Source organism: Microplitis mediator, chromosome 6, assembly GCF_029852145.1.
Source record: "Microplitis mediator isolate UGA2020A chromosome 6, iyMicMedi2.1, whole genome shotgun sequence".
NCBI lineage: Eukaryota > Metazoa > Arthropoda > Insecta > Hymenoptera > Braconidae > Microplitis > Microplitis mediator.
In genome coordinates, this window is record NC_079974.1 from 20,445,373 (window position 1) to 20,472,719 (window position 27,347).

Below are 27,347 nucleotides of genomic sequence, written 5' to 3' on the forward strand. Positions count from 1 at the left end.
AAATTCCAAATGATAAATTTTTCTTTTATATTAATTATAAGTTTTACTTTCTTAAGAAAATATATTTTACTCCATTGACTTCTAATTATTATTTTATATTTAAAGAAATTCTACATTACCGACTCATTCATTTTACGATAGTTGTATTAGAATTTATGTTAACACAACTTGTATAATTTACTCTATAGTATCTGATTTTTTCTTTCAGGTAGTAGTATAAATTATAAAATAAAAATTACGATAGTCTATTGTAAAAATTATTATTGAAAACTTATAGTCCAGCGTTACAATACTATATAATGAAAATTACGATAGTTAAATCGTAAAAAATCCGTGAATTTTTTTTCCGTGTAGAAAATACAAAAATCTACAAGTGCAATTTTTCAAAATATTTGTTTTTTTTATAATTTATCATTTTTTTTAAATTTCAAAAATTGTTTGACGTTTGCTAACTTCAGTATCATTGAATTTTTATGATACTGAAGTTAGCAAGATATTTTTCCTGGAACCAGAGTCCCGATATCTTCGGGGGAGCACTGTAACATAGTTTAGATATATATTCTTCTCTTAAACTAAGAATACATTAGACTGGAAGAACACAAAAACTCTTGATCGTTCGTTCACCGGCTCAATAATTCTATTCATTCATATATTTAATAAAATATATTTATTTTCTATTTCGTAGTATTTTATTACATCACAACAATCAAATTGTCATACCAATAATTCTTTGAAGACATTTTCTGTTAAAGTTATGAACAAAACCTTACAAATTGATAGCAATCATTTTTATTTAATTTTTTCGACAAAGATTACTATGTTACTATAAGCTTTTACTGAATTCTTTTATTATTTGCGGTATCCATATGTATTCCATTCTAAAAAAAAGAAAATTTATTATTTTGCAATGGAATTTTAAAAAATGCTTCGACATTTGACGACAGTAGAGCACTACCTCTCCGCTTCGCGTTCGAGGTGTGCAAAAAAAATAGTTTTATATTACCTCTAATAGAATCGTTACATGTTAAAATAGTCGGGAACCAATCAGCGCCAGTATAATCAATTTCTGGTAATTCTCCTCCATAATTTGCGGGAAGGTGACTAGGAGCTAAATGTGCATGCAAAGAATTCATTTTTGATCCATGGAAAAACATTCGTTTTCTAAGTTTTTCCCTAGTAAAGGGTTTGAACATATTCCAAACGAGATTAAAGAGAAATGGTTGTTTTACAAAGTGTACCTGTATAATGAATTAATAATTAATTAATTATCGTTTTTATAAATTTCAACTAAAAAATTATTGAGGTTTTTAAATGGTGTTACTTCTTTCAAACGGAGTGGCATAGCATCCTGAATAAATGATAACAATCTCATACTAAATGATGGCGATAATCCCATTATTTGTTTCATTGATAATCCATCAAAATCCATTATAACAACAACGCCCCGTATCTGAAATTAATAACCAAAGTATTTATTTAATGAGATGATTTAATAAAACTAATGATTATTAATACAAATATCGATAAAATTATAAAGAAAAACTCTGAAAAAAGGTTGACCCTGTGGGCCTACACTAAAACTTCTCGCTCTTTTCGAACTCAGAGAACTCGAAAACGTTATTAATTATGAATTTTCGAGTTCCTCGAGCAAACCTCAAAAGATTTGACTAAATGAATATACATTTCGCCGAAAGGAATTTTAGAAACTTAGCTTCACAGAGAAGAAAATATAGGTCTCAGAAGTAAGGTACCCGCGGGTAATAAGGCCTGTCAGTTAATAAGGCCTAAGTGACAAAAATGATATTTAAAATAATCGCCTCCGCTAAAGGCTACTCTAGTAGAAGGGTCTTGCATAGAGATGTTACAATAAGTTTATAGAGTCCCGATACCACGTTCCCTGTCTTCTATATTTCATCATCCGTCATATGCTGTCGTAGCGCAGAAGAAATTATAAAAAACAACCAAGTCTTCTGACTCTTAAAAAGAATTGTTGCTAAATTTAAGTGATAATTTATCTCTAATACCAATTTTATTAAGTATAGCTTAACTATTACAATTTGTTTAACCCGTAGGCCGGTACCTTACACTATATAGTTACAGTATCAATACCCATTTCTTATCTACTAGATTGTTACTGTAATGATCTTCTGTATCTGAAGCTTGAATTAAATGAAATAAATAAATAAAATGAAAATAATTTACGCTTGCACCCTTCTTTTCGCAAACAGAGGCAAAAATTTAAGCTTTTAGGCACAGACCTAGTGAAAAAAGTATATACACCACTCTATGAAAGATAGGACGTCGCTTTTAGCTCAGTTAGGGAATTACTTACGCCAGTTGGAATGTTTTACTTTCCATCCTCGGTGTGTAATATACTATTTGTTTGTTTTGTTATAAAAGAAAGGCAGCACTTTCTTTTTGCTAAACCGGGCCAGGAATTTAACTGTAGCGCAGATGTAGTGAAAAAAAAATTTCTCTTTTCAGAGCAGAAAATTAAAAAATTATACTGATTCAGACATATTTAATCTCTTTCGTTGAGCTTAAATGCTTTTACATTTTATTTAATACTTTTATAATAGCTTTGGCAAATAAATTGAATAGTTTTGTCAAAGTATTCACAGCAGCGTATTTCAAAATGAAAAATAATAAAATTCACAACCGTTGAAATTTGAATATTTAAATTGAAAATTACATTTATAGATCATTAAAATGTTAAAAAATGTTTGTTTTATAGGTGTGTATAATCTTTTTATATGACTATTGTATTAATTCATGTTATATATATATCTGCTATCATTTAGCTTATCGTCTAAGAACAAAGTACGATCGACCTGTATTCAAAATAATATAACTAAGATTATAGAGATGAAATTTTTTAAAAATCTTTTTGGAACGTTACTTTGACACATGGGCTTAATGTTTAATATTACGGCGAAAATATTGGTTTTATAAAAAAAATTTTCAAACAAAAGTTGTAGGAAATTTTATTTTCTATAGAAAATGTCTCTTATGATTTTTTTATACGACCAATATTTTCACCGTAATTCCAAAATTGAGATTCATAATGAATTATCAAATTTTTGTTAATTATGAAAATCTTAATTTTGAAATTACGGTGGAAATATTGGTCGTATAAAAAAATCATAAGAGACATTTTCTATAGAAAATAAAATTTCCTACAACTTTTATTTGAAAAATTTTTTTATACGGCCAATATTTCCACTGTAATTCCAAACTTTGACACCATTAATTATTAATTATTATTTTTAAATAAAAGCAAAAGTCTTAGTCCTAGTTATTAAATAATATTTAAAAATAAAATAAGAATATCACCTGTGTTTCTGTTTCTAAAAGAGCAGCTTCATGTATTAAATAAAATATTCTAAACATTTGATCGGCTGTCACCTTAGAAGGATCCCATGATTTACCAGCATTTACTACAAGTACACGTCTTCTTTTGTGATCACGATCCTTCAAGACATTTACAACATTATTCTCTAATATCGCTGTTTTTTCATCATTCGGCATTAGATTATCAAGAAGCGATGCATTTTTAACTTTAAAATCAGCGATTCTTTGCATCAAAGCGTATGCACTTTCAGGATAAAATTTACAAGGTCGAAGAAATATCAATAAAAATTCATCATCTGTCCTGTAATACAAGGTTTCACTTTCTGAAAAAATTATTTTCATTAATGCTTGACAATAAAATAAATTATTATCTCTTTATTTCAAATGCTCATATTAAATAAACTTTGCATGTCAAATTATTATGCTTCAATAACATTCTAACAATCGAAATTTATTTTATTATCGTCAAAAAAAAAAATAATAACATTGAATCTTATAAATTTTTTTATTTGAGAAACTATATTAGTATTTATCAAGTTACATAATAATTATAATCATAATTATCCTCAAAAAAAAAAAATAATAAAACAACTGAGATAATTTTCGAAATAAAACATATCTTTGATAATTTTTATCATAAGTGATTTTACCGAAATGAAAGAAATTAAAATAACTAAAAATAACTGGGCTTATATTACACAATATTGACTTATCATATAATTTTAAATAAATTTCATCTAAACATATTATTTGAATTTATAAAATAGTAAAATAAAATTTTCATTCTTATATTAATGTTATTTTTTCACATAAAAAATTATTTAAAAATAAAAAAACGTTTGATAAAATTATAATTGTTAAATAATTTACCTTCAAGAAGTTTACGAAGATTAGCAATACCATTTTTAACATTTTCCGGTGTTTCTCTGAGCTCAACTGCAGCTACTTTTTTAGTTTCCTCATCAAGAGGACCAACTTCAAGTTGAAACGACATCACAATAAATAAAATTGAAAAATTTTGATATTATTATTTAAATGATAATTTAAATTTACGTAAAAGAAATATCTACATAACTTTGTTTCAGGGAGTAATCTTCATAAGAGGACGTCTAAGATATATCTGCTGGTAAGTCGTTACATCGGGGAGGCTCTTATTACACATGACGATCTGCGTCTAATCTTTGACCATTACAAAGTCCAATCGAGTCTTTGGGATTCGTGACATTAAATAAATTGTGCATCATCTACATGAACAAATACGTTAATACCAAATCACAATACTCTGTCATTGTAAAAATATGAAATAAAAAAAATAAGAAATTTAAAAAAATACTCTCTGTATGCATCATATCGTTTTTAAACTTGTCGCGATTTGATAAGAAAAAAATACAAGTATAACTAATACTTGGAGTTATCATTTGTTTATTCTTTTTAATATAATACCATCACTGTTTATTCATCAATCTGATGATAGTGTCAATACCAAGGACAATAAATTTATATTAACATGTGTTATGAATATTAATTTAAATATTTATATTTATTAAATTAATTTATAAATTTTTTATTTCTTGTATTTACTCAATAAATCTTTATGCTTCATTATTGAACTAGTTTTATTATTTTAAAAGTAATAATAATAATAATAATAATAATAATAATAATAATAATAATAATAATAATAATAATAATAATAATAATAATAATATCCAGAAATTACGACGTACGAAGTTTGAGGATATGCAGCGTTAAAAAGTTACCTTTATTTCATGATCAAAATATAAATCATATGATAATAATTATATATATTAATTAAAACAATTAAACAATGCGTTTGTTCAATGGAATATTAATGAACTGTTATTATTATTTCTTTTATCACAATTAAAACTCATTATTGTATATTATATTATCATAAACAATTGAATTAATTTATAAAAAATGCATACCTCATTTACATGGAATATATATTTTTTTAAATAAGTTAATTTTATTTCTATCATTTAGTTAGGGTTAAATACTCAGTGTCAGCCCCGTTTCCCTGACCCCATTATATATTTAATTAAAAAATTATTCAAAAGCAGATAATTATCCATTTTTCTACTTATTATACAAATAAGAATTTATAGAGAAATGGTTTTCATAGACATATGGGAATAATTTCTATACATTATGAGAAATATTGTTATTCAAAAATCTGGGCAACGGTTGGCCTCGCGGGCCGGCCCCAATATTTCCTGTTTATGAGCCCAAGAAGCTCGAAAACGCCATTGTGAATATATTTTCGAGTTCGAAAATACTATTAAATGCAATTATTTTTTTAAACCCTGGTGGAAATTTTTCGGAAATTTCTCTGAAAAACTCAGTTCTAAAGTTCTAAAGACTTTTTTAAAGTTCTAAAGAGTTTTTCGGAGTTATTCAGAGAAAAGTCAGAAAAATTTCCACCAGGGTAAGCTTTTCAAGCTCAAATAAGATACGTTTCATGCTATAGTTTGAAAATTTAAGAATCGAAAATAATTAATGAACAAAATAGCACTTGTGGTCGAGTGGATAACACTCTTGTTTCAAACTCAAGTACTGGCTAGGCTCAGGTTCGAATCCCACAGAGAGCAAATGAATTATTTTTCACAAGTTGATATAATGCTTTGACCTGTGGGATTCGTTCTATATTGCCGCCAGACTGCCACCTGTCTGCAATCCTGTCCACCAAAAAACACTCCGTGATTGCAAAAAAATATGGAAGCAGAAATAGGAACAGATAGCTAATAATGATGTCTATGGAATAGAAAAAGAAAAAGCATGGCCAGGAAACATAGTCCGAAAAAGTTTAGAGTAGTTCGTTAGAAATATACAATCGGGGACATTAATTTGAGGCGGGGACAATAATCGCTGAATAACAATCACTATTAACAATTATAATAACCACTCACAACACAATGTAGAGCAATAAGTTGAATATTTATCCCGTATGCGTGTGTAAAAACACATATTTTCCTGCTTAACAGCATTATTTAAAATAATTTAAAAATGCCATCATACGATGGATGATATGGTTCAATAGATATCGATAAATTGAACGGAATATGACGTAGGCTCGGATAACTCTGCAAGAGCACTCGACGCGTAACCAACATGGTCTGGGTTCGGTTCCTAGTTCGGACGATCCTTATTTTTCTCAATTTATTTATACTTTTTATTGAGAAGGTTCTTCTTATCCTACTAAATTTCTTCATATCCTAATTCTTCTTCTCCATATTACGGAAAAGCATGGAGCGCGTCACGTATATAGTCCCGTATGTGAGTGTACAAACATGTACATTCCTGCTGAACAGAATTATTTTAAATAATTTATTTTTTTGACTATATTACTGGGCATAATTATAAATGTAGAGTAATGATTATCATCATGTATTAATAGTCAAACACCCACTCTGATAATTTAAGTCCACATCAAAGTCTTATTGTTAAATAAACTTATCAATAAACATAACAAAATTGTTTACTACTATAGTGTACCCCTATAGGGTATTTTTTCTTTACAAAGTAATTATAATAATCGAAACATAGAGAATATAATGCAATCATAGAAAAAAAATAAGTTTGATTACTGCATAACAATAATTATCATTATAAACAACAATGTTTCTCACATAAATTATATTATTACCAACTCATCATGAGCATTTGCATTATCTTAATGAATTTACTATACAATTTAATAATGGTTATTATGTATTTATCAAGCACTCAAGATGGTAATTATAATATTTTATACTTCAAGTATAGATAATATTTTAAATCGTACACATCACAATGGTCCATATTATTAAGAGAATAAGAAAACTTTTGTTCCCGACATATCTATATAATAAAATAAGTTAATGTTATTAAATTTGATATCATTAAAAAGGTCTTGAGTTAAAATTATGCCTTTTCATAGTTAAAACTCTCTTTTACTGCTAATCATTCAAATAACATTTAAATTACGCGGGAAAAAAGACAATTGTATTTATGTTCTTGCAATAAATTAATATTTTAATTATTCTGTCACTAAATATGACTGAATATATATAATATATATTACATATATAATTAAGAGAAAATTTTAAAAATTTAGATGCCATGTCTACTATGATTATAAAAATTAAATAGATTTAATTTGATATCAGTGAAAAAAAAATAACGACAACCCAGCTTTGACATTTGACGACAGTAGAGCACTACCTCTCCGCTTCGCGCTCGAGGTGTGCAAAATATATTAGATAACTAATAACAAAAAATTTGACCGTGCGTAGATTTTTTTTTGAGAATCCCATGGGAGTCGTAGAATCGTTTTATTTATTTATTTATTTATTTAACAATAAACCCAACAGCCATAGCCAATTACAGGGTTACTTTTACATAAAAATACAAAAAAACAAAAACATATTTACGGACAGAAAATAAGCCTCCGAATAAAACTAAACATAGTTATAATAAAAATCGATGGTTAAAATCGATTATTTTTTTATTTTTCAAATAGTGTAAAATTTCGATCTACAAAATTATAAACTGCCTATCTATAACTTTAATCATTTTGCTCAAGTTGTTTATCATTTATCTAGCTGTATTAGTCAAATAATTTTTATAATTCTTAATTTTTATAAGTTAAGGGCATTCTCAGACAGTGCCCCCCACTTTTTAAAAATATGCAATGACTTTCAACTGTTATAACCGTATTAAAATTTTATTAATTAATTAAGAAAAAATTAAAACCTCAATTGAAAAAAAGACAACGTAGTCGTAATTTCGTTGAGATATAGAATTAAAAAAAAATTAATTACAGTTGATATCAATTAGAAGTTAAACGTAATCTGTTGAATATATATTTTAGCCAATAAAATTTAAAAATTCGAATTAAAAAATTGACATGACGATTTTACTGAAATTTATTTAACGAATTTTATTTAACTCCTAATTGATATCAAGAGGAAATAATTTTTTTTAAAATCTATATATAGGCGAAATTATGTCTACGTTCTCCTTTTTTCAATTAATGCTTTAATTTTTTTTTAATTAATTTATATAAATTTGATACGCTTATGTTAGTTGAAAGTCATTGAAAATTTTCAAAAAGTGGGGGACACTGTCTGAGAATGGTCTTAATAACTTTTAAAAGCAAATTTTTTCTTAAATTAATTTTACAAAAAATCGATGTTTAAAAATCTTTTTCGAACAAAATAATCGATTATTTTCAATTAATCGAAAGGCCTACAATAGATTAAAAAAATCCACAATCAAAACGAAAACATCGACTGTTCGATTAATCGATTTCGATTGCGCATCACCCTAAACTATAGCAGCTATTATAGCAACTACAATTTTTTTCTGCGATTATATTATTATTTTAATGGAAAATCAATTAAAGGAATTGAATCAGTATTTTGTAAAAAATTAAAAATTTGAAATTTTTTTTATTTGATCAATAATTATAATTCTAAATATCAAAATAAAATTTAATTACTTTAAAATCAATAAAACGCTTTTATGCCATAAAAATCTATACAAAAAAAAATTCATTTTTTAGAGCAAAATTTTAGAAAGAGTGAAGCTCGATAGTTAATTTTATTTTGAAACCTATGTATTTAAATTTAAATATATGTAAAAATGATATTTGTGGTGTTTATTTAAAATTTGTAACTTTAAAAAAAGGCGGGAGTGTAGATGGCGTGAGAAGTAAAGTTTTAACTCTATTATTATTGAAAATTAAATTATATGTTAATTATATTTATGGTTACATGAATGTCTGCTCAGTAATGCCATTATAAATAAATATATGTATGTGGTCATTAATTTTATTATTGTATTAAACCACTGTGAGATTGCATCTAGCACATGGATGAGTTTATAAATATCTACAGCTATGTGTAAATAAGAATATATCAAAAAAATATGCAATGTGTTGACTCATTTCTGAGTAGATTTTGTGTACATGTACAGTGCAGATAAATGACGATACTATTTCATGTAAATACTTTTTTAATTATTACAAAAAAAACATAATTAAATAAATAAGATTATTTAGCATAAACAAATGTCGAGCTCAGAGTTTATCGCTACCGACACAATTGATGGTGTCTGGCCTTTTTTGCAAAGCGTAAGTCTTTTATTTTTTCCTTTTATTATTATTATTTTTTAAGTCATTGCATTTATTTATCGAAAATGCATTTTTTATTGCGATAATTCGTGCAAGTTGAACGAAATTACGATCATACTATAACTAAATACATACTTCTTTTTTCAATTTAATTATTTTATTTTTTTTCTCAAATTATTTATTTTATGATCCTGAAGTTAGCAGACAGTTGACAATTTTCGAATTTTTTTAAACAATTAAATAAAAAAAAAAAAATATAAATATGCATATGTAGAAAATTTGATAATCTACAGGTGTAATTCTTAAAAATAATTTATTGTTTAAAAAAAAATATGACAGTAAAGTTAGCAGATGAGTGTAAATGTATCAGACATACGACAATTTTTAAATTGCATATAAAAAAATTAATTAATTAAATTGATAAAATAAAAAAAATGCATGTACTGATTGTAGATTTTTGTAAAAGTCTATTTTTTAATTTTTTTGTTTAAACAATTTCATTTTATTATTTAAAAATTTAAAAAATTGTCAGATGTCCGACAACTTTACTGTCATAGTTAGCAAACATTTGGAATTGAAATAAATTTTTTTAAATAGATAAATAATAAAAGAAATATATTTCTAAAAAAATGCACATGTAGAAAATTTAATAAACTATACATGGAATTTTTCAAAATTTTTTTGACAAAAAAAATCAAAATGTTGTTAAATGTCTGCTAACTTTATTGTCATAAAAAAAATCCAAAAATTATTGGACGTTGGCTAACTTCAGTATCATTTTATTTTTCATTATTATTTATTTTGAATAATTCAAAATTTCTTTAAAATGTATTTTTATTTAAAATAAAATTTATTATTATTATTATTATTATTATTATTATTATTTGAAATCGTATGAATGAATTTTAAAAAAGCGATTTAAATATTAGATAAGTTTATTAACAAAAAAAAAAACAAATTATTTTAATTCTTATTAAAATTTGTAAATTAAAACTTAATTTTTATTTTATGATTTAAATATTTTCTTAATTGCATAACTTGTATTGATTTATTTTTTAATTTTACATTTAAAAATAATTTACAAATTTTTCTCAACAATTAATTTAACTAAAATATATATTAATTTGTAAATAATAATAATTATTTGAACACATTTAGATCGAATGGAAGGATCCATGGCTAGTAATTTTATTAGCGTTCCATGTCGCTGTAACAATGACTGCCCTGATGACCAGAAATCACGCAAACTTCCAGATAATATTATTCCTAATACTCTGTAAGTAATTTTATTATTAAATACTTTATTAACGTAACATAAATACTATTATATCTTTTTTTTTTCATATAAACAGATACGAATAAACTAAAAGTCCTGATTATTGACACTATAAGAAGTATATCGATGTTCTAATTAGCAAATTGTCTAACTTAATATTTTTTAGTAGGTGATTTTGTGCAATTTTCAGATAGTAAGTTAGAAAAAATATTATTGAGTAACCTAGACAAAAATATTATACATATACTAGATATGGAATTGATTTTTATATGAAAAAAAAATTTTTAAATTTCTTTTGCATAAAAGGTGGATTTTCTGAAACGGAGCTAGACAATTTGCTAATTAGAACGTCGATATTAGACAATAATTTATTTGTTATATTTAAATATAAAAATAAATAAATTGTTTCAGCGCATTCTCTTACTTAACACTTATAATAATTTAATTAATCGCTCTTGATCACTCAAATGTATCAATTATTGACATACCGAATAATCTCCAGGGAGTTTAGAATTTTTAAACGCAATGAAAAAATTTTTTATTTTGTTAAGTCTTCTGTATTATAAATTAGAAGTGTATTTTATAGGTTTCAAACAATTACATAAAATATATATAATTTTTAGATATTAAAAAAAAAAGTTGAGTAAATAATAAAATAAAATAAAATGTCAATTGGTACCCGGTCGATAATTAGGTCTTTTATTTTATGTATTATATCTAAAACTAACTGAAAATAATTTTTTTATTATTAAAGTACTCTTAGTTTACTTCTCGGAAAGTATAAACGAAGTTGCGGCCAGTAAATGGATGTAAGTAATGTATATTAAATAAATTCTTTAAGTATAAAAATGATTGTATTTTAATAAAAATTAATTTTTTAAATTCTAGGTTATTTTCAAAACAGCAATACTTCGACTCTAATGGCCTTTTTATATCTATAGTATTTTCCGTACCAATATTGCTGAATTGTATGATAATGGTCGTAAGTATGATTATATTTTAAATTAAAAAAATTCAAAATTCATACATTTTATAGTTCACGCTTACATCAATAAGCTTTAGTATATCCTCCTCGATCCTGAAGTACCGTATAGGAGACAATTTTGCCAGCATTAGCAACAAAATGATGTTTGCTGAACCATAAAAATAACTATATTGCTACAGCTTTAAAATAGATGGCTTCAAAAACTATGAATTAGAAAAAATATAAAATATGTTTTTTCACTTCTTAAAAGGTCTATAGGGTAAGAGCATCAGTACCCAGCCTCTAACCAGTAGCCAGCCGGTCATATACTTTAACATTGGTTCAAAATATATATAGATATAATTTAACATCAAGTGGCTGGCTACTGGTTTGGAGCTGGGTACTAGTGCTCTTACCCTAAGTATACTTATAAAAAATTATTCAAATACTAAACAAAATGATGCCTCGGGACTGAGGAGGATATATTAGGCTCGGTCAAAAAAATTGACTATTTTTTTTTTTCGATACTGTGAAAATATTATTCCTGATGAGCAAAAAAAATTATCGTGCAAATTTGAGTTCTTAATATTGATATTAAGAGGCGTGTCATTACAACTATTAGTTTTTTGACAAAAATTTCATTTTTTACCCAAAACTCGTAAATAATCTATAAGAAAAATTTGAGCAATGTATAATTTTAAAGGAAATTGAATTCCCTACAAAAAATGTCTCTTAGTAAATTGACGTAAAACGAGCCGTTTCCTTGTAACCGTGCCTTAAACATTGATTTGTTTTTTAAATTCTTTGTTTCTATTTTGGATTTTTGTAACTACTAGAAATATTAAATTTATTTTAGTCAAGATACATATTCTTCAAGGAAATTTAATGCTCTACAAAAAAGGTCTCTTAACATTTTTTGCTAAATTCACTCTTTCGAAAGTTATTCAGGTTATTGAAGTCGTTTTGACTCAACTTCAACCTGATGTTTATATTTTATTTGTTTAAATGCATAAAAATTTTGAAAATAATTAATAGTTTTATTTAAATTTCTACTTTATTTTTGAAATAGTTAAAAAAAAAATTTACTGCTTTTTTGAAAATGTTTGTATTATTTATTAATTAATTTTATAATTTTTAAGGCAAGTTGGCTCTATCAATCCAGTCAATTAACAACAAATTTAAAACGAGCACAACTTCGGCAGCGGGCTAAAATTCGTCAAAGTGGTGATGCTACGTCTACCGTAACTAACAAGTCAAAAGACGAATAATTATAATAAATCTAGTCAAAGTAATTTATTACTTATCAAAATAATTGTTTAATTGTTAGTGATTAACAGTTAATCGACAGCGAATTATACCAGGAATTCAAAGTTATTTATGGAGTGTTAATCATCGAAATTATTCATTTTTTATAATTTAAGCTTTTATTTTATAAATATTAAAATACGGCTTTAATTTTAAGTTGCGTTGTCTTATTATTATTTTAATTGAACATATAAATATGTACCTATCATTAAAGCTGGGCCGCACCTAACGAAATCTCGAATTCAAGAATTCTAATTATTTATTAAATAATTATTATAACAGCAATTTTCTTAGCTTACGACTAAAAACAGAAGACGAACTTCCTCGGAAGATTTTTATCATGGGAAACCCATAAATATTCAAAACGTAATTAGAATTGTTAGTCGACATTTCGTTAGGTACTGCCGAGCCTTAATAATACACTGTAAAAAATCGGGAATGAATTTTGAGTAATTATGGATTTTATTTAAATCCGAATTCACTTCGTCACTCGAAGTTCTGGAGTTTTAGAAAAAATCACTCCGCATATGAAGTAAATAAGGAGTTTGTTTTTTCACCGGTGATGTGGATTTTGTTTAAATCCGCCTTCACTCCGATTCGGACTTTTAACATTAAAATAAACTCCCCTTTTTTCAAGAGGATTAAATAAATACACAGTCATCCACTCCGGATTGAATACGCGTTTACTCCGAAAATTTTTTACAGTGTAATATAGGAATGAAGAAAAAAAAACGTGTGACTTACTAGTTATTAATTGGCACTAAAATCTAGTACGTAAAATAACTTTGTACATTTTTATTGGGATCGTTGATGTGTAATATTTATAAAAAAAATCATAGATAATCGTTATTTGTGATATTTTTAAAATTAATTTATTAAATATATTTTAAATTTTAGTACGGTACATATTTTTTGGTTTAAATTTATATTTTCGAAAGAAAATATTACTTAGATTATTAATTTGTTTTTAATTTTACTTATTTTGCAATTGTATTGATTACATTCCTAACAACATTTTTTTTCATTTAAAAAATTGAATTTTAATAATTAATAGTATTTAATTATTTAACTCATGTCAGTCTGCGATGATTAATTAAATCAAATTTACTAATAATTTATAGTCTATACTAAGTACTTAATCATTTAATGCGTGCATATATTTGCAGATATATATTTATATCGTAAAAAAAGTATAGCAACATTTAATACAACGAATTTTCTTCTATGACTTTTTTTTGTTATATTTTTAAAAAGTATATTCATCACATTAGTTTTAAATAAATCATATAATTAAACTTGCCTACTGACGTATATTGTACACAATAAATTTTTAATGGGATTTTTTGCATAATATGCCAGATGCTTTAATTTTGTCAAACCGAATTTTAATAAATATATATGCATTTATATTTATCAATGTTGTTATTTAAATATTGATCATTACTGTTTATATATAAAGTTTTTTTTTTTTTATGCAAGTATAGTTTTGAGTGGTGAAATTATTTTTCATAGAAAATCGATCTAGATTATAGAAATAATTTTTTTTTCGATTCATAAAAGCAAAAATAAAAAAAACTATTGTCGATTTTGCCCCTTTTTTTATTTTACAATTATTAAATAATGTTTAATTTTAAAAATTTATTATTTAACTATTGATATTTTTATTGACAGTAAAGTTGTCGGACATCTGACAATTTTTTAAATTTTTAAATAATAAAGTGAAATTGTTTAAACAAAAAAATTAAAAAATTGACTTTTAGAAAATCCTACAATTAGTACATGAATTTTTTTTTATTTTATCAATTTATTTCTTTAATTTTTGTATATGTAAATTAAAAATTGTCTTCCCTAATTAAGAAAAACCAGCAACCTGCAGCCACTACGTGACTGCCCAAATATCACTAGTAAATTTATAAAATACGCAGAAAAAAAAGATTTCTTGCCGCGACAAAATTTTAATTTGCACCGAAAAATTTTATGCATTATCAATTAAATACAAAAATTGTCTTGGGGCGAGAAAAGATTTTTTTGGTCAAGAAATAATTCTTTGCACCAACTAATTTTTTCTAGTTCTAAATAAATTTTTGTTTTCAATTCACAATGCAAAAAATTTATTGGGGTAAGTCAAAATTTTCTTTAGGCGAGTAAAGATTTTTTGTGTCAATGAATCCTTATTTTTTCTATGCACACTTTTTTGGCTTTGAGAAGCTTCCTAAAACCAAAAGGGAGCATAAAAATCTGTCATTTTGGAATAAGTAACGCGATATAAATAATATAGATATATATTCAGTGACATTCAGTCATATTTAGTGACAGAATAATTAAAGTATTAATTTATTTAAAGAAAATAAATACGATCGTCTTTTTTCCCGCGTAATTTAAATGTAATTCGAATGATATAGATAAATCTATTTATCTCAATACTTGGCAATTAAAAAGAGTTTAAAGTATGGAAAGGCTCAAATTCAAGTCCAGACCTATCTAATGATACCAATTTCAATAACATTAACTAATTCTATCATATAGAAAAGACGAGAACAAAATTTTCTTTATTCTCATGCTAAGTGTATATCTATATATTAGTCAATTCATATTGTTTTAAATTATTTCAAATTGTTTTGAATAATTTCAAATCATTTTTCTTAATCAGGGTTATGTCTGCTACATTTAGACTCATATTTTCATTATCAATTTTCACATCTCGACAATAAATATTTTTTTTTTTATTAAAAAAAACAAAAAATTACCAAAATATTTAAATAATTTTAGTTAACAATTCTTTTAAATTATTTAATTTATAAAATATTTAAATAAACGAGCGCGAATGTAGCAGACATCAGACAATTTTAAAATTATAAATAATTTAAAAAATTCAATTTTTCAAAATTGTGCAATTAAAAAAATTCAAAAATTAATGCAATTTTTATAAATTTAATTTTTTAAATTATTTATAATTTTAAATTTGTCTGTTTGCTACATTCACTCATTTAAATAAAATATATTTTTCCTACCTTACCAAATTCAAATTTCGCGGTAATTTACAAAGTTGGTAAAGGTGAGTGCCGGCATTTTTTTTAAACGTGTCACCAACTTCAGGAGTTTTCTCGGCGTTGCTGTTTACTGGCCTGGTAATTTATAATGTTCAGGGTGTTTGCATTGGTTTGCAATAAGCATTGAGTCTAACAACCTCTTTCATTAAATTTGTGTTAATTAATTTTTTTTATTCACTAAAAAAAAAATCAATATAAAAACAAACAAACAAAAGTTTTATTGTCATACTTGACAATTTGTTAACAATTAAAAAAAAATAACAGTAAGTAAAAAATATAAAAAAATAATAATAAATAACCGATAAAAAATGGATAATCCAGAGGAAGTGTTACAAGCTCTCGACGAATTTTCTAAAATGCGACCGTCTGAAATTCCACGTGAACTTGAAGATTATCTCTGTTTTGTTGCTAAAACTGGTGATCCAGTCTATCAATGGTCATTAATAAAACCGTTATTTCGTGAAAAATTGGTACGTGTGATGACTGATTTTTATGAAAATTGTCCGGCACTTGATTTGGCATCAAGCCCAAATATTGAGCATTTTAATTACGATATTATGAAATGTAATCTTCTTGAACTCCTGGAGTCATTTGCAAGTGCACCATTCACTGTACAAAGGATATGTGAATTATTGACATCACCACGTAAAGAATACAATCGTGTTGATAAATTTATGCGCGCTATTGAAAAAAATATACTAGTTGTATCAACGAAAGAACCTGGTCCAGCAGCAAGACGAAGTGAAAATGGTGAGAGTATGTTAAATGGATCCATTGATGATGATAATAACATGACACCAAACAATCAATCTTCACAAGAAGTCGAAATGGAATCATGGGTTAAAGATTGTACTACTCCTGATGCTAATTCATCATCACTTACATCATCGGACCACGATCAATCATTAGTTGAAACTATTTTGCCCTCAAATAAAATTTTGACTAAAGATCTTAATAATTCGTCATCAATTGTTGATGATAATTTAACAATACATGATAATAATAAAGACCAATCATCAAGATTAGAAATGACTGTCTCCAGTTTTATATCTGCTGCTCATGATATGTCTAATACTCCAATAACATCAGCTGTTAATGATACTATTGCTCCTGCTGCTACTATTACTACTACTACTACTACTTCTACTACTACTTCTACTACTACTACTGCTACTACTAATAATAATAATAATAATCAGAATAATAATAATATTTCAAATGCCACAGATCAAGTATCAACAATCGCGAATGATGTTCCCGAAGGAATTATAAATGAAGACACCAGTTCACAGCCAAGTTTGGACTCCGAAAATGATGACTCGGAATCATCAAACATAAATAAAAAACTTCAAACAACATTTCAATCAAAAGATTTTCCTGATAAAATAAGCGATGAAATTTCCGATAAATTTTATACTGATAATGATAAAATAATAATTGAATCATCAATTAAAAATGATGACTCAAGTAAATGTATTGATGATAAATCAAACCCAGATATAAAAGATTACGATTCAAAATCTGGTGATGAATCTAAATCATCTTATGACAGTAATTTAGAATCAGGATCACCAGAAAAACGTCCGCGTTTAGATAATGATTCAAATGATGACCTGACAGATAATCGTAATTTTTCAGTTGTCACATCGCAAGAAAAAGTAGAGAGTAATGATAGTAAAATTGTCAGTGATACGACAAAGTGTGAAAAATTTAAAGATACAGAAAATTTAATAGATAAAAATTATAATGAAAATGAAAATGAAAAAGAAACAGAATTAAAATCATCAGATTTAAATTCACAAGAAATTCAAACCCAATCGACATTATTTATTACCGAGCAATCGACAGAATTTACATCAAATGATTCGACAGATAATTCGGAAAAATCAAGTGAAGATGATAAAAATACACAGGAACGTACTGATGATCCGCAGCCAATTATTGAAGAGCCTCCAGTAGAATCATCATCTTCGTCGTCATCTTCCTCTTGTTCGTCATCGTCATCGCCCACCTCATTGTCAAACGACTACACGCAAGAGAATTTAAAGGCTGATAAAAAAAGTAGTAGTGTTATCATCCAAGAAGCGATGGATGATGACAGCAAATTATTTAATAATTCATCAGTTAATGATCCTGTCCCAATTGTTGAAGAACCTAAGGATGAATTAGTAAATATAAATACAAATACTGCAGCAGTTAGTCAATTAGAAGTATCTGATTATACAAAAACTGATGCTCCTACTGATGCTAATGTTAATGATAATGATAATGATAATGATAATGATAATAGTGCTGGTAATGATGATAATAAAATACAAGCACCAGCACAAACAGAAGCAGGAACAGAAGAATTGAAAGTAGAAGATAATAAAAATTTAGTTAATTTGGATAGTAATAGTGATGCTACTATTGAATCGAATAATGATTTACTACCTACTGTTCCTGAATTTTCAAGTACTCCAATGGAAAAAGAAGAATCAATGGAAACTGAATCAATGGAAGTCGACAGTGAAGAACCTGGTCAAGTATTTCAACAAGACGAACCAATGGAACAAGAAAGTGGAGATCAGATAACAAGTTAATAAATAAATATACACATATATGTATATATTTATTTATATACATATATTTATATATTTATATAAATATTCTCATGACTTATTATTTTTTTACCGTGGCTTAAACCCATTGACATTTAAATAAAAATAAAATATAAAATTTTTGACATAAATTTTTCATAAAACTTAGTACATATATTACTCATTATTATTATTATTATTTTTTAATGTCAATTTAAAAGAATTATTTATAAGAACTTAATTTACTTCTACGTGCCCCTAAATTTTCAAATATTTGTATTTGTAGTTTTTTTTTTGTTTTTTTCTTTTCTTAAATTATTTGTTTGATGTACGTTGTTTAATTACTTAATTTATGTAATTATATCAAAATAAATTTTCTTACAATTAATTAATAATATGGACGGTAATTTAATTTTTGTTTATCAGAGATGCGATTAAAATGCTGTGCTGTCAACTGATCCCAATAATTTTGTACCACAAGTGATCCCTACAAATTGATCCCATCGACAATTGATTTTTATTAACAACTAATTTATATAATTTAACTTTTTATATTTACAAGTGAATTTTAATTACTGGTATCATAGTAATTAATTATTGTATGAATTTGTCAGTGGGATCAGTTGTCTGGGATCAATTATCGTGATAACTTGTCGGGATCAGTTGTCCGGAAACCGATTAAAATTAATAACACTGCCTGAAAATTTTTTAAAATCAATAAATAAATAAAAAATAGTAAAAAAAAAAAAAAATAATAATAATGATCCTTATAAATATTAATAAAATAATTTGCGAAAAATATTACATTAATAAATTACTTGAAATGGAATTAATTACTACCAATAACGGGGTACACGTTATTTTAAATATAATTATAAATAAATTAAAGATAAAATTAAATAATATAATAAACTAGTAAAATTAATTTAAGTTACCTGTGTATATTATTTTATAAGTAAAATATATGCAGATTATTAATAAAAAAAAAAAAAAAAAAAAAATGTGAGTTGGTATTATTACATATTAATTAATTACACTTTAAGATAATAAAATAAAAAAATAATTTTCGTTAAATTTTACAATTTTTTATATAAACATATATTTATTTATACATATACATATATTTATTATATTACATCCCACCACATAAAATTTACAAGCTATTAAAATATGTTATTTAATTTACAATTTTAACTGAATGTTTGATGTTTGACTAATTTTTTAAACAATCCGTTTTCAATTAACATTAATTCGTTATAATTACCAGTTTCAACAACCTGACCTTTGTCAATAACTGCAATTTTATGTGAATTTTTAATTGTACTCAATCGATGGGCTATCGTTAATACCGTACGACCTTGAGTAGCTCGTTCTAATGCTTCTTGGACATAATTTTCACTTTCAGCGTCAAGTGCGCTGGTCGCTTCATCCAAAATTAAAATCTTCGGATTCTATAACAAGGTAAGAATATTATTATTTTTATATTTAATCAACGATCAGTATATTATGGGGCAATGAGACCAATAGCGAGAGAGTTAAGAGAATTTTTAAGTTTCAGTAGAAAATTGGGATCATTAGATAGGTCTAGACTTGAAATTGTGCCTTTTCATACTTTAAACTCTTTTTAATAGCCAAGTATTGAGATAAATAGATTTATCTATATCATTCGAATTACATTTAAATTACGCGGGAAAAAAGACGATTGTATTTATTTTCTTTAAATAAATTAATAATTTAATTATTCTGTCACTTAATATGACTGAATGTCACTGAATATATATCTATATTATTTATATCGCGTTACTTATTCCAAAATGACAGATTTTTATGCTCCCTTTTGGCTTTAGGAAGCTTCTCAAAGCTAAAAAAGTGTGCACAGAAAAAAAAAAGGATTCATTGACACTAAAAATCTTTACTCGCCTAAAGAAAATTTTTACTTACCCCAATAAATTTTTTGCATTGTGAAGTGAAAACAAAAATTTATTTAGAACTAGAAAAAATTAGTTGGTGCAAGGAATTATTTCTTGACCAAAAAAATCTTTTCTCGCCCCAAGACAATTTTTGTATTTAATTGATAATGCATAAAATTTATTGGTGCAAATTAAAATTTTGTTTCGGCAAGAAATCCTTTTTTTCTGCGTATTTTATAAATTTACTAATGATATTTGGGCAGTCACGTAGTTCCAGAAGTTAGCAGACAATTAACAATTTTCAAATTTTTTTTTCAACGATTTAACACGAAAAAAAAAAGCTAAAAATATGCACATGTAGAAAATTAAAAAAACTATAAGTGCAATTTTTTAAAATATTTTTTTTTTTTAATTCATCGATTTTAAAAAAAATTCAAAAATTATTAGACGTCGGTTAATTTCAGTATTATTAAAATTAGTGTTTTTTAACTATCAGTTTTAAAATTAATATTATTTATGGACAACAGAAAATCAATTATTGAAATAAAATATACCGCGATTTTAATTTCCATGATATCTATCACTTGGAAAATTTAAGTTATGTAAAAATAAAGTATATAAATAAGTTAATTTATACTTCATATTTATGACTTATTGCAATTTGTGAATAACACATTAATTTGCTTTAAATTTTAATGAAAATTTCCAACATTGCTGTTTATGAAAATGTAGGATTTGAGTCATACAGCGAAAAATTGTCTTAATAAAACCCGTGATCAGGAAAGCCGTTTTGTTAAAACTTTAAAAAACATGAATTATTACCATTTATAGTTTTATTTATGTATATGTTTCGATCTCTTTTTTATATATTTTTCATATACCTTTCTTATTAAGTCAACGAACATTAATAGTAATTGTAACTTTAAAATTTACGTTATAAGTGTTATTTAGTATTATTAAAATTATTAATATTATACTATACTATAATTTAATTTAATGTATATTTTATGTATTGTGGCCCTTAGGGAGCTGAGCTTCAGAGTCAAATAAAAATTTATTAAATAAAAAGTTAATTATTAAAATATTATCACCTTTATTAAAGCTCTTGCAATAGCAACTCGTTGCCGTTGTCCTCCACTCAAAGTAACACCGCGTTCTCCAACAAGAGTATCCAATCCGTCAGTCATTCTTTGGGTAAATTCCAAAACATTTGCTAGTTTTGCCGCTTCCATAATATCATTGTCACTGGCATCATCTCTACCATAACTTATGTTCTCTTTAATAGTACCATTAAATAAAACAGGCTCTTGTGATACAAATCCAATTTGCGATTTAACCCACGGTGGATTTAATTCCTTAATATTATATTTATCTATTAAAATATTACCAGATTGCGGATCATATAATCGTAATAATAACAAAGCGATTGTCGACTTTCCAGATCCCGATGGACCAACGATAGCATTAACAGAACAAACTGGCAAATTTAATGAAAAATTATTTAATATCCAACAGTCTTCTCTTGTCGGATATTTAAAAGAAATATTATCAAATATTATTTCACCCCTCAATGGTTTGTCTAAAATTTTTCCTCCTTCAATAGGAATTTTTGGTTTACGATCTATGTATTCAAAAAGTCTTGTACTTGCACCTAATGCACGATTTAATTCAGTGTAAAAATTAGATATACCACTCAGTGACATACCAGTATAAGCAGCGTACAATAAAAATGCACTAAGATTACCAACGGTTATTGATGCGTCTGATATCATAACACCGCCGTAATATAATACAGATAAAATAATAGCATTACCCGTAAAACCAGTCAAACCAAAAAATATACCTCTGTACAAACTTTCTTTGTAACATAAATTTAATAGATCATCAAGCTTTGAACCATAACGTTTTATTTCATTTTTTTCTTGTGCAAAAGCTTTTACTGTCCTTATATTACCGATTCTTTCTTCAGCAGTTGTATTTAGTACTGCTAAACTACTTTGAAGATCTTTTGATATTTTTTTAACGAAACGACCGTATACTATTGCTAAGCCTGTTATTGGTGGAACGACTCCTAATCCAACACAGGCAAGTTGAGGTGATAAATGAAACATCATTGAGACACCAGCTAATGTTGTTATTGATGAACGTAAACCATCAGATACGTTACTTGTTATTGCTGAACTAACTAATTGTGCGTCACCTGGAAAATTTTAAATTATATTTAATAGCAGTAAGGAAAAGCTTCTATACTCGCTCAGTACCAATAGTCGTTCACTTTAACTGTTTGATGCGTTTTTTTGGTACCGTCACTTATGATCCGAAGACAAAATATCCGCGACAAAATATCCGAAGACATTTTATCCGATAGACAAAATATCCCCGGACTAAATACTCGATAGATAAAATATCCCCGACAAAATATCTTATAATATAAATACTTTTAATATAAATAGTACGGTACCCTTTTATCAGAAATGTTTAATATATTTGCACATAAAATTTGAGTGTGTGATATTAACAATAGATCAACACATATGCTTGAAATAGTACTGTGCCCTTTTTTCACAGATTTTGGGTGGGTATTATTTTGGAAATAGGTCAACACATATGTTTGGAATGGTACAGTACCCGTTTATCGAAAACCATTAATTATTTTTTCACTTAAAATATATTTTTCTGAATAAGATTTATTGACAGGATATTTTGTCACGGATTTTTTATCTCGTGAATATTTAGTCCGGGGATATTTTGTCTATCGGATAAAATGTCTCCGGATATTTTGTCGTGGATATTTTGTCGCGGGTATTTTATCCGCGGATTACAAGTCGTACTACCGTTTTTTTATAATTTTTATAAATACAAATTTAAACTAAAAAAATTATTACAGTCGACTACCCGTTATAAGCCTGGTCTAGAGGACGTAGGGGAAATTTTTGTGGTAATTTCAGTCTTCCCACTACCGTGCGTTTAGTTTTGTTCTCGACTACCCGTTATAAGCCTGTTTTATTTTATATCATTTTAAACGTCATATTTACGTTTTGTTACATACGTCACTATCCCAATTTTTCTAGTCTTTGTAGCGCTAAAATAAATACTTATCTTTTTACACTGATAATAATTGTAATGGAAAAAATTATAATGACAACGGTATTAATTACAGTAATGATAATAATAATTGTTATTGATCAACATAATGATCAATAAAACTTTTAAATTGTAACAGAAGCTTTAATTGTAATTAATGATTACAACTATGAACAATAAATAATATCTTACTTAATAATGATTAAATTATTCTCCGCGAAACATCGATAGTAAATTTTCATCATTTATTTTGATATTTGTTCCTATTGTTAGTTTATAATTTAGAGAATTTTAACGGAGGCTTATAAGGGGATGTCTGGTACGAAACTCAAAAAAGTGGTTAAGTGGGAGAAGCTGTTTGGACTCAGTAACTCCCGATTGAGGGGAAGAGGCTTATGGCGGGTAGTCGACTGTATTTTATAATAGATTATAAATTTAAATTGACTGTTTTCAAAATCGCGCTCAGCCGGGGATTTTTTACTTGGGTAACGATAATCGCAAAAAACAAGTTTATTAAAAAAACAATCAATCTTAAGTTTATTCAAATATTTCTTATGCATATAACTCCGTATTATAAATATTTTTGTTAAAAAGTAATGTATGTAAATTTAAACACCTTTCTAAATAATATCGCTACTAAAATCTTGAACAATATTTAAATTTAATTATTGAAATTATAATAAAATAGTAATGTTCAAAATTGTAAAATATCCCGGGCCAAAATATCTAGCCTCCTCAAACCCAAGTAAGTCTCAATCCAGCCTCACTGAGTAAAGAAAGCATTTTGAGCCTCAAATGATTCTCAAAGATCCTCAAGAAGCCTCGATGAGCCTCAAATGAACCTACTACTCGACTAATTTAAATTCGATTAGTATTATTTGAGGCTCAAAATGCTTTTTTCACTCAGTGAGGCTGGATTGAGACTTACTTGGGTTCGATGAGGCTAAATTGAGGCTAGATATTTTGACCCGGGTGCCCTGATTAAACAACTGAATTCGATCGAATTAAACAGAATTAAATTTTTAATTCTATATAATTCAGATAAATTCTGTTAATTCGGTACCTAACTTAAAAATGAATTCTGTCTAATTCGACAGGAAAACCAGAATTTTTCCGAATTAAAACGAATTTAAATAATTTTATTCGGTTTAATTCTGATTAATTCGAAAATAATTCTCCAATTTCTGGTTCGGAATCCGAATTGAACTGAATTAAAACGAATTTGAAATTTTTAAATCGGTTTTATTCTGTTTAATTCAAATTCAAATTTTCAATTCAGTTGAATTCTGTTTTGCAGAATTCGACAGAATATAACAGAATTAAAATTTTTAATTCGCTCGAATTCAGTTGTTTAATCAGGGTGTACTACCTTAATTATATTATTAAAAAAGTAAAAAATAAAAATAATAATTTATTACCAGACAGTCTTCCAACTAATTCACCGGTACTTATTTTATCGAACATTCCCGTTTCTTGGCTCAATATTGCAGAGTAAGCTTTTTTACGTAGACTTTGTGTTATGCGGTATCCAGAAGTTGACATAAAATATATTCTACCAAAATTACACAAGCCACCAATCATAAATACAGCAAGTAATACTATGCTTAATTTATTTAAATTATCTTTTGTTTTATTCTTGTCTTCAGTATATATTATATCTATTATTTTTCCTAAACAAAATGGCACAGCCATTGTCACTGTTGATGATATCAATAATAGTGTTATTGCACCAGTTAATTTCCATTTTTCAGGTCTTGCTAATAACAACAATCGTTTTATTTCTGATTTATTTGGTATACTTTCTTTAGATACTCCTCCAGATTTAATTTCATTCAATTTAACTTTTGACGTATTACTATAATTCAGTTTAAATATATTTAAATTTTTTGTTTTATATATATTTTTACTATTAACTCTTAACGTATGGTAGTAACATTTTAATGGTATATTTATTTTAATCCGTTGAAATTTACCTAAAAATTTAACACAACTTATCATTTTACCAGAATGTGTCATCTTTTGATAATATTTATTGTTAATAAATAATCACAAATAATCATTTATTTATTTATTTTAGAGATTTCATTTAATTTTCCTTTTGAAAACATTTATTTCTGAAAAAAAAAAAAAAACACTTGTTATTGTTCAAGTAATTTTTAAATTTCAAAATCATAATTACTGACGTAACTTTTGTTATGATACTGAAGTTAGCAGACGTCTAATAATTCTTGGATTTTTTTTTAGACGATAAGCTACAAAAAAAAAAATATTTGAAAAAATTGCACATGTAGAAAATTTTAAAAACTACAAGTGCAATTTTTTCAAATAATTTTTTTTTTTTTTAGTTTATCGTCCAAAAAAAAATCCAAAAATTATTAGACGTCTGCTAACTTCATGATCCTGAAGTTAGCAGACAATTGAAAATTTTTTGAACAATTAAATTTGAATAAAACAAAAACTAAAAATATGCACATGTAAAAAATTTAAAAGACTACAAGTGCAATTTTTTAAAATATTGTTTTTTTCATAATTTATCGGCTTAAAAAAAATTCAAAAACTATGAGACGTCGGCTAGTTTCAGTATCATACTTTTGTTTTTTAAATAAATGTTTAATAATGATACTGAAATTAGCAGACAATTAACAAATTTTTGATTATTTTTTTGAGCAATTAAATTTAAAGGAAAAAAAATACAAATATGCACATGTAGAAGATTTAAAAGACTACAAGTGCCTTTTTTTTTTAAAGTTAATCGTTTTTTTTTAATCCAAAAATTATGATCTTGAAGATACCAGACAATTAATAATTTTTGAATTTTTTTTCAACAAATCAATTACAAAAAAACAAAACGAGTGTAAATGTAGCAGACATCAGACAAATTAAAAATTATAAATTCACAGAGGAAACAATTAAAAAAAAAATATTTGGAAAAAGTGCACTTATTCATTTCAAAATTTTGCACTGCACATTTTTTCAAAATTCAATTTTATTAATTATTTACTCTATTTATTTACAATTTTAAATTTGCTTGATGTCTGCTACATTCACACTCATAAAAACAAAAACTAAAAATATGCACATGTAGAAAATTTAAAAAACTACAGGTGCAATTTTTTCAAATTTATTATCTAAAATAAAACCCAAAAATTATTAGATGTCAGCTAACTTCAGTATCATAAATTATTAAACGTTGGTTAATTCCAGTCTCATTGTTTCATAATAACATAAATTAAATAATATTTATATTTATACATACGGATTACTTACTCGTTTTATAATATAAATATATGTATATTAATATTCATTATTTACCATATTAGTTTATAAAATATGTTCTTTGTTTCATGAAATAAATTTTAATTTTATTTTGAGTTATAACTTTTCGAGGTTATTTTCATTCCTCTAAATGAACAACAGGTAATGCCTACCTATCGATATATATGTATACATATATATGAGGTAATTATAAATTCATATTGCAATATTTACTTATAATTAAGTCTCCTTAATTTATTTTTAATTACAATGATTACAAATTTAGCAGACATACGAAAATTTTTAAATTAAATTTAAAAAAATTCATATACTGAATTTTGAATTTTTGAAACATGAGTTTTTAAAATTTTAATTTATTATTTCAAAGTTTTAAAAATTGTCAGATGTCCGCTAACTTTACTATCATTCAATTAAAA

At 25.8% G+C, this 27,347-nt stretch overlaps 4 protein-coding genes across 6 annotated transcripts; 2 read left to right on the top strand and 2 right to left on the bottom strand.

Moving 5' to 3' along the window:
- Nucleotides 1–648: 648 nt before the first annotated feature.
- On the bottom strand, nucleotides 649–4,528 carry LOC130670251 (clavesin-1). Its single transcript, XM_057473554.1, has 5 exons — nucleotides 4,222–4,528; nucleotides 3,334–3,674; nucleotides 1,322–1,450; nucleotides 1,004–1,238; nucleotides 649–878 (listed from the first exon to the last, which is right to left on the bottom strand). The coding sequence occupies exons 1-5, from the start codon at nucleotides 4,343–4,345 to the stop codon at nucleotides 850–852; spliced, it is 858 nt and encodes a 285-aa protein (XP_057329537.1). The 5' UTR covers nucleotides 4,346–4,528; the 3' UTR covers nucleotides 649–849.
- A 4,592-nt stretch (nucleotides 4,529–9,120) lies between these two features.
- LOC130670027 (transmembrane protein 18) lies at nucleotides 9,121–14,128 on the top strand. Its single transcript, XM_057473201.1, has 5 exons — nucleotides 9,121–9,487; nucleotides 10,646–10,763; nucleotides 11,518–11,572; nucleotides 11,652–11,745; nucleotides 12,867–14,128. Exons 1-5 carry the CDS (start codon nucleotides 9,425–9,427, stop codon nucleotides 12,993–12,995), a joined length of 459 nt encoding a protein of 152 aa, XP_057329184.1. The 5' UTR covers nucleotides 9,121–9,424; the 3' UTR covers nucleotides 12,996–14,128.
- A 2,033-nt stretch (nucleotides 14,129–16,161) lies between these two features.
- Nucleotides 16,162–19,413, top strand: LOC130669897 (serine/threonine-protein phosphatase 4 regulatory subunit 2). The gene has a single exon (XM_057473042.1). The coding sequence runs from the start codon at nucleotides 16,391–16,393 to the stop codon at nucleotides 18,662–18,664; it is 2,274 nt and encodes a 757-aa protein (XP_057329025.1). The 5' UTR covers nucleotides 16,162–16,390; the 3' UTR covers nucleotides 18,665–19,413.
- Nucleotides 19,414–19,737: 324 nt separating this feature from the next.
- On the bottom strand, nucleotides 19,738–27,059 carry LOC130669782 (ATP-binding cassette sub-family B member 10, mitochondrial). 3 transcript variants are annotated; one of them, XM_057472849.1, is made up of 5 exons: nucleotides 26,923–27,059; nucleotides 25,706–25,769; nucleotides 25,074–25,628; nucleotides 21,663–22,771; nucleotides 19,738–20,112 (listed from the first exon to the last, which is right to left on the bottom strand). In XM_057472849.1, exons 2-5 carry the CDS (start codon nucleotides 25,713–25,715, stop codon nucleotides 19,852–19,854), a joined length of 1,935 nt encoding a protein of 644 aa, XP_057328832.1. In that variant the 5' UTR covers nucleotides 25,716–25,769; nucleotides 26,923–27,059; the 3' UTR covers nucleotides 19,738–19,851. The 3 variants fall into 3 exon arrangements, with proteins under 3 accessions (XP_057328832.1, XP_057328831.1, XP_057328833.1); XM_057472850.1 differs by having other exon boundaries at nucleotides 19,741–20,112; nucleotides 25,074–25,510; nucleotides 25,629–25,769; nucleotides 26,923–27,055; XM_057472848.1 differs by having other exon boundaries at nucleotides 25,074–25,769.
- Nucleotides 27,060–27,347: the final 288 nt, after the last annotated feature.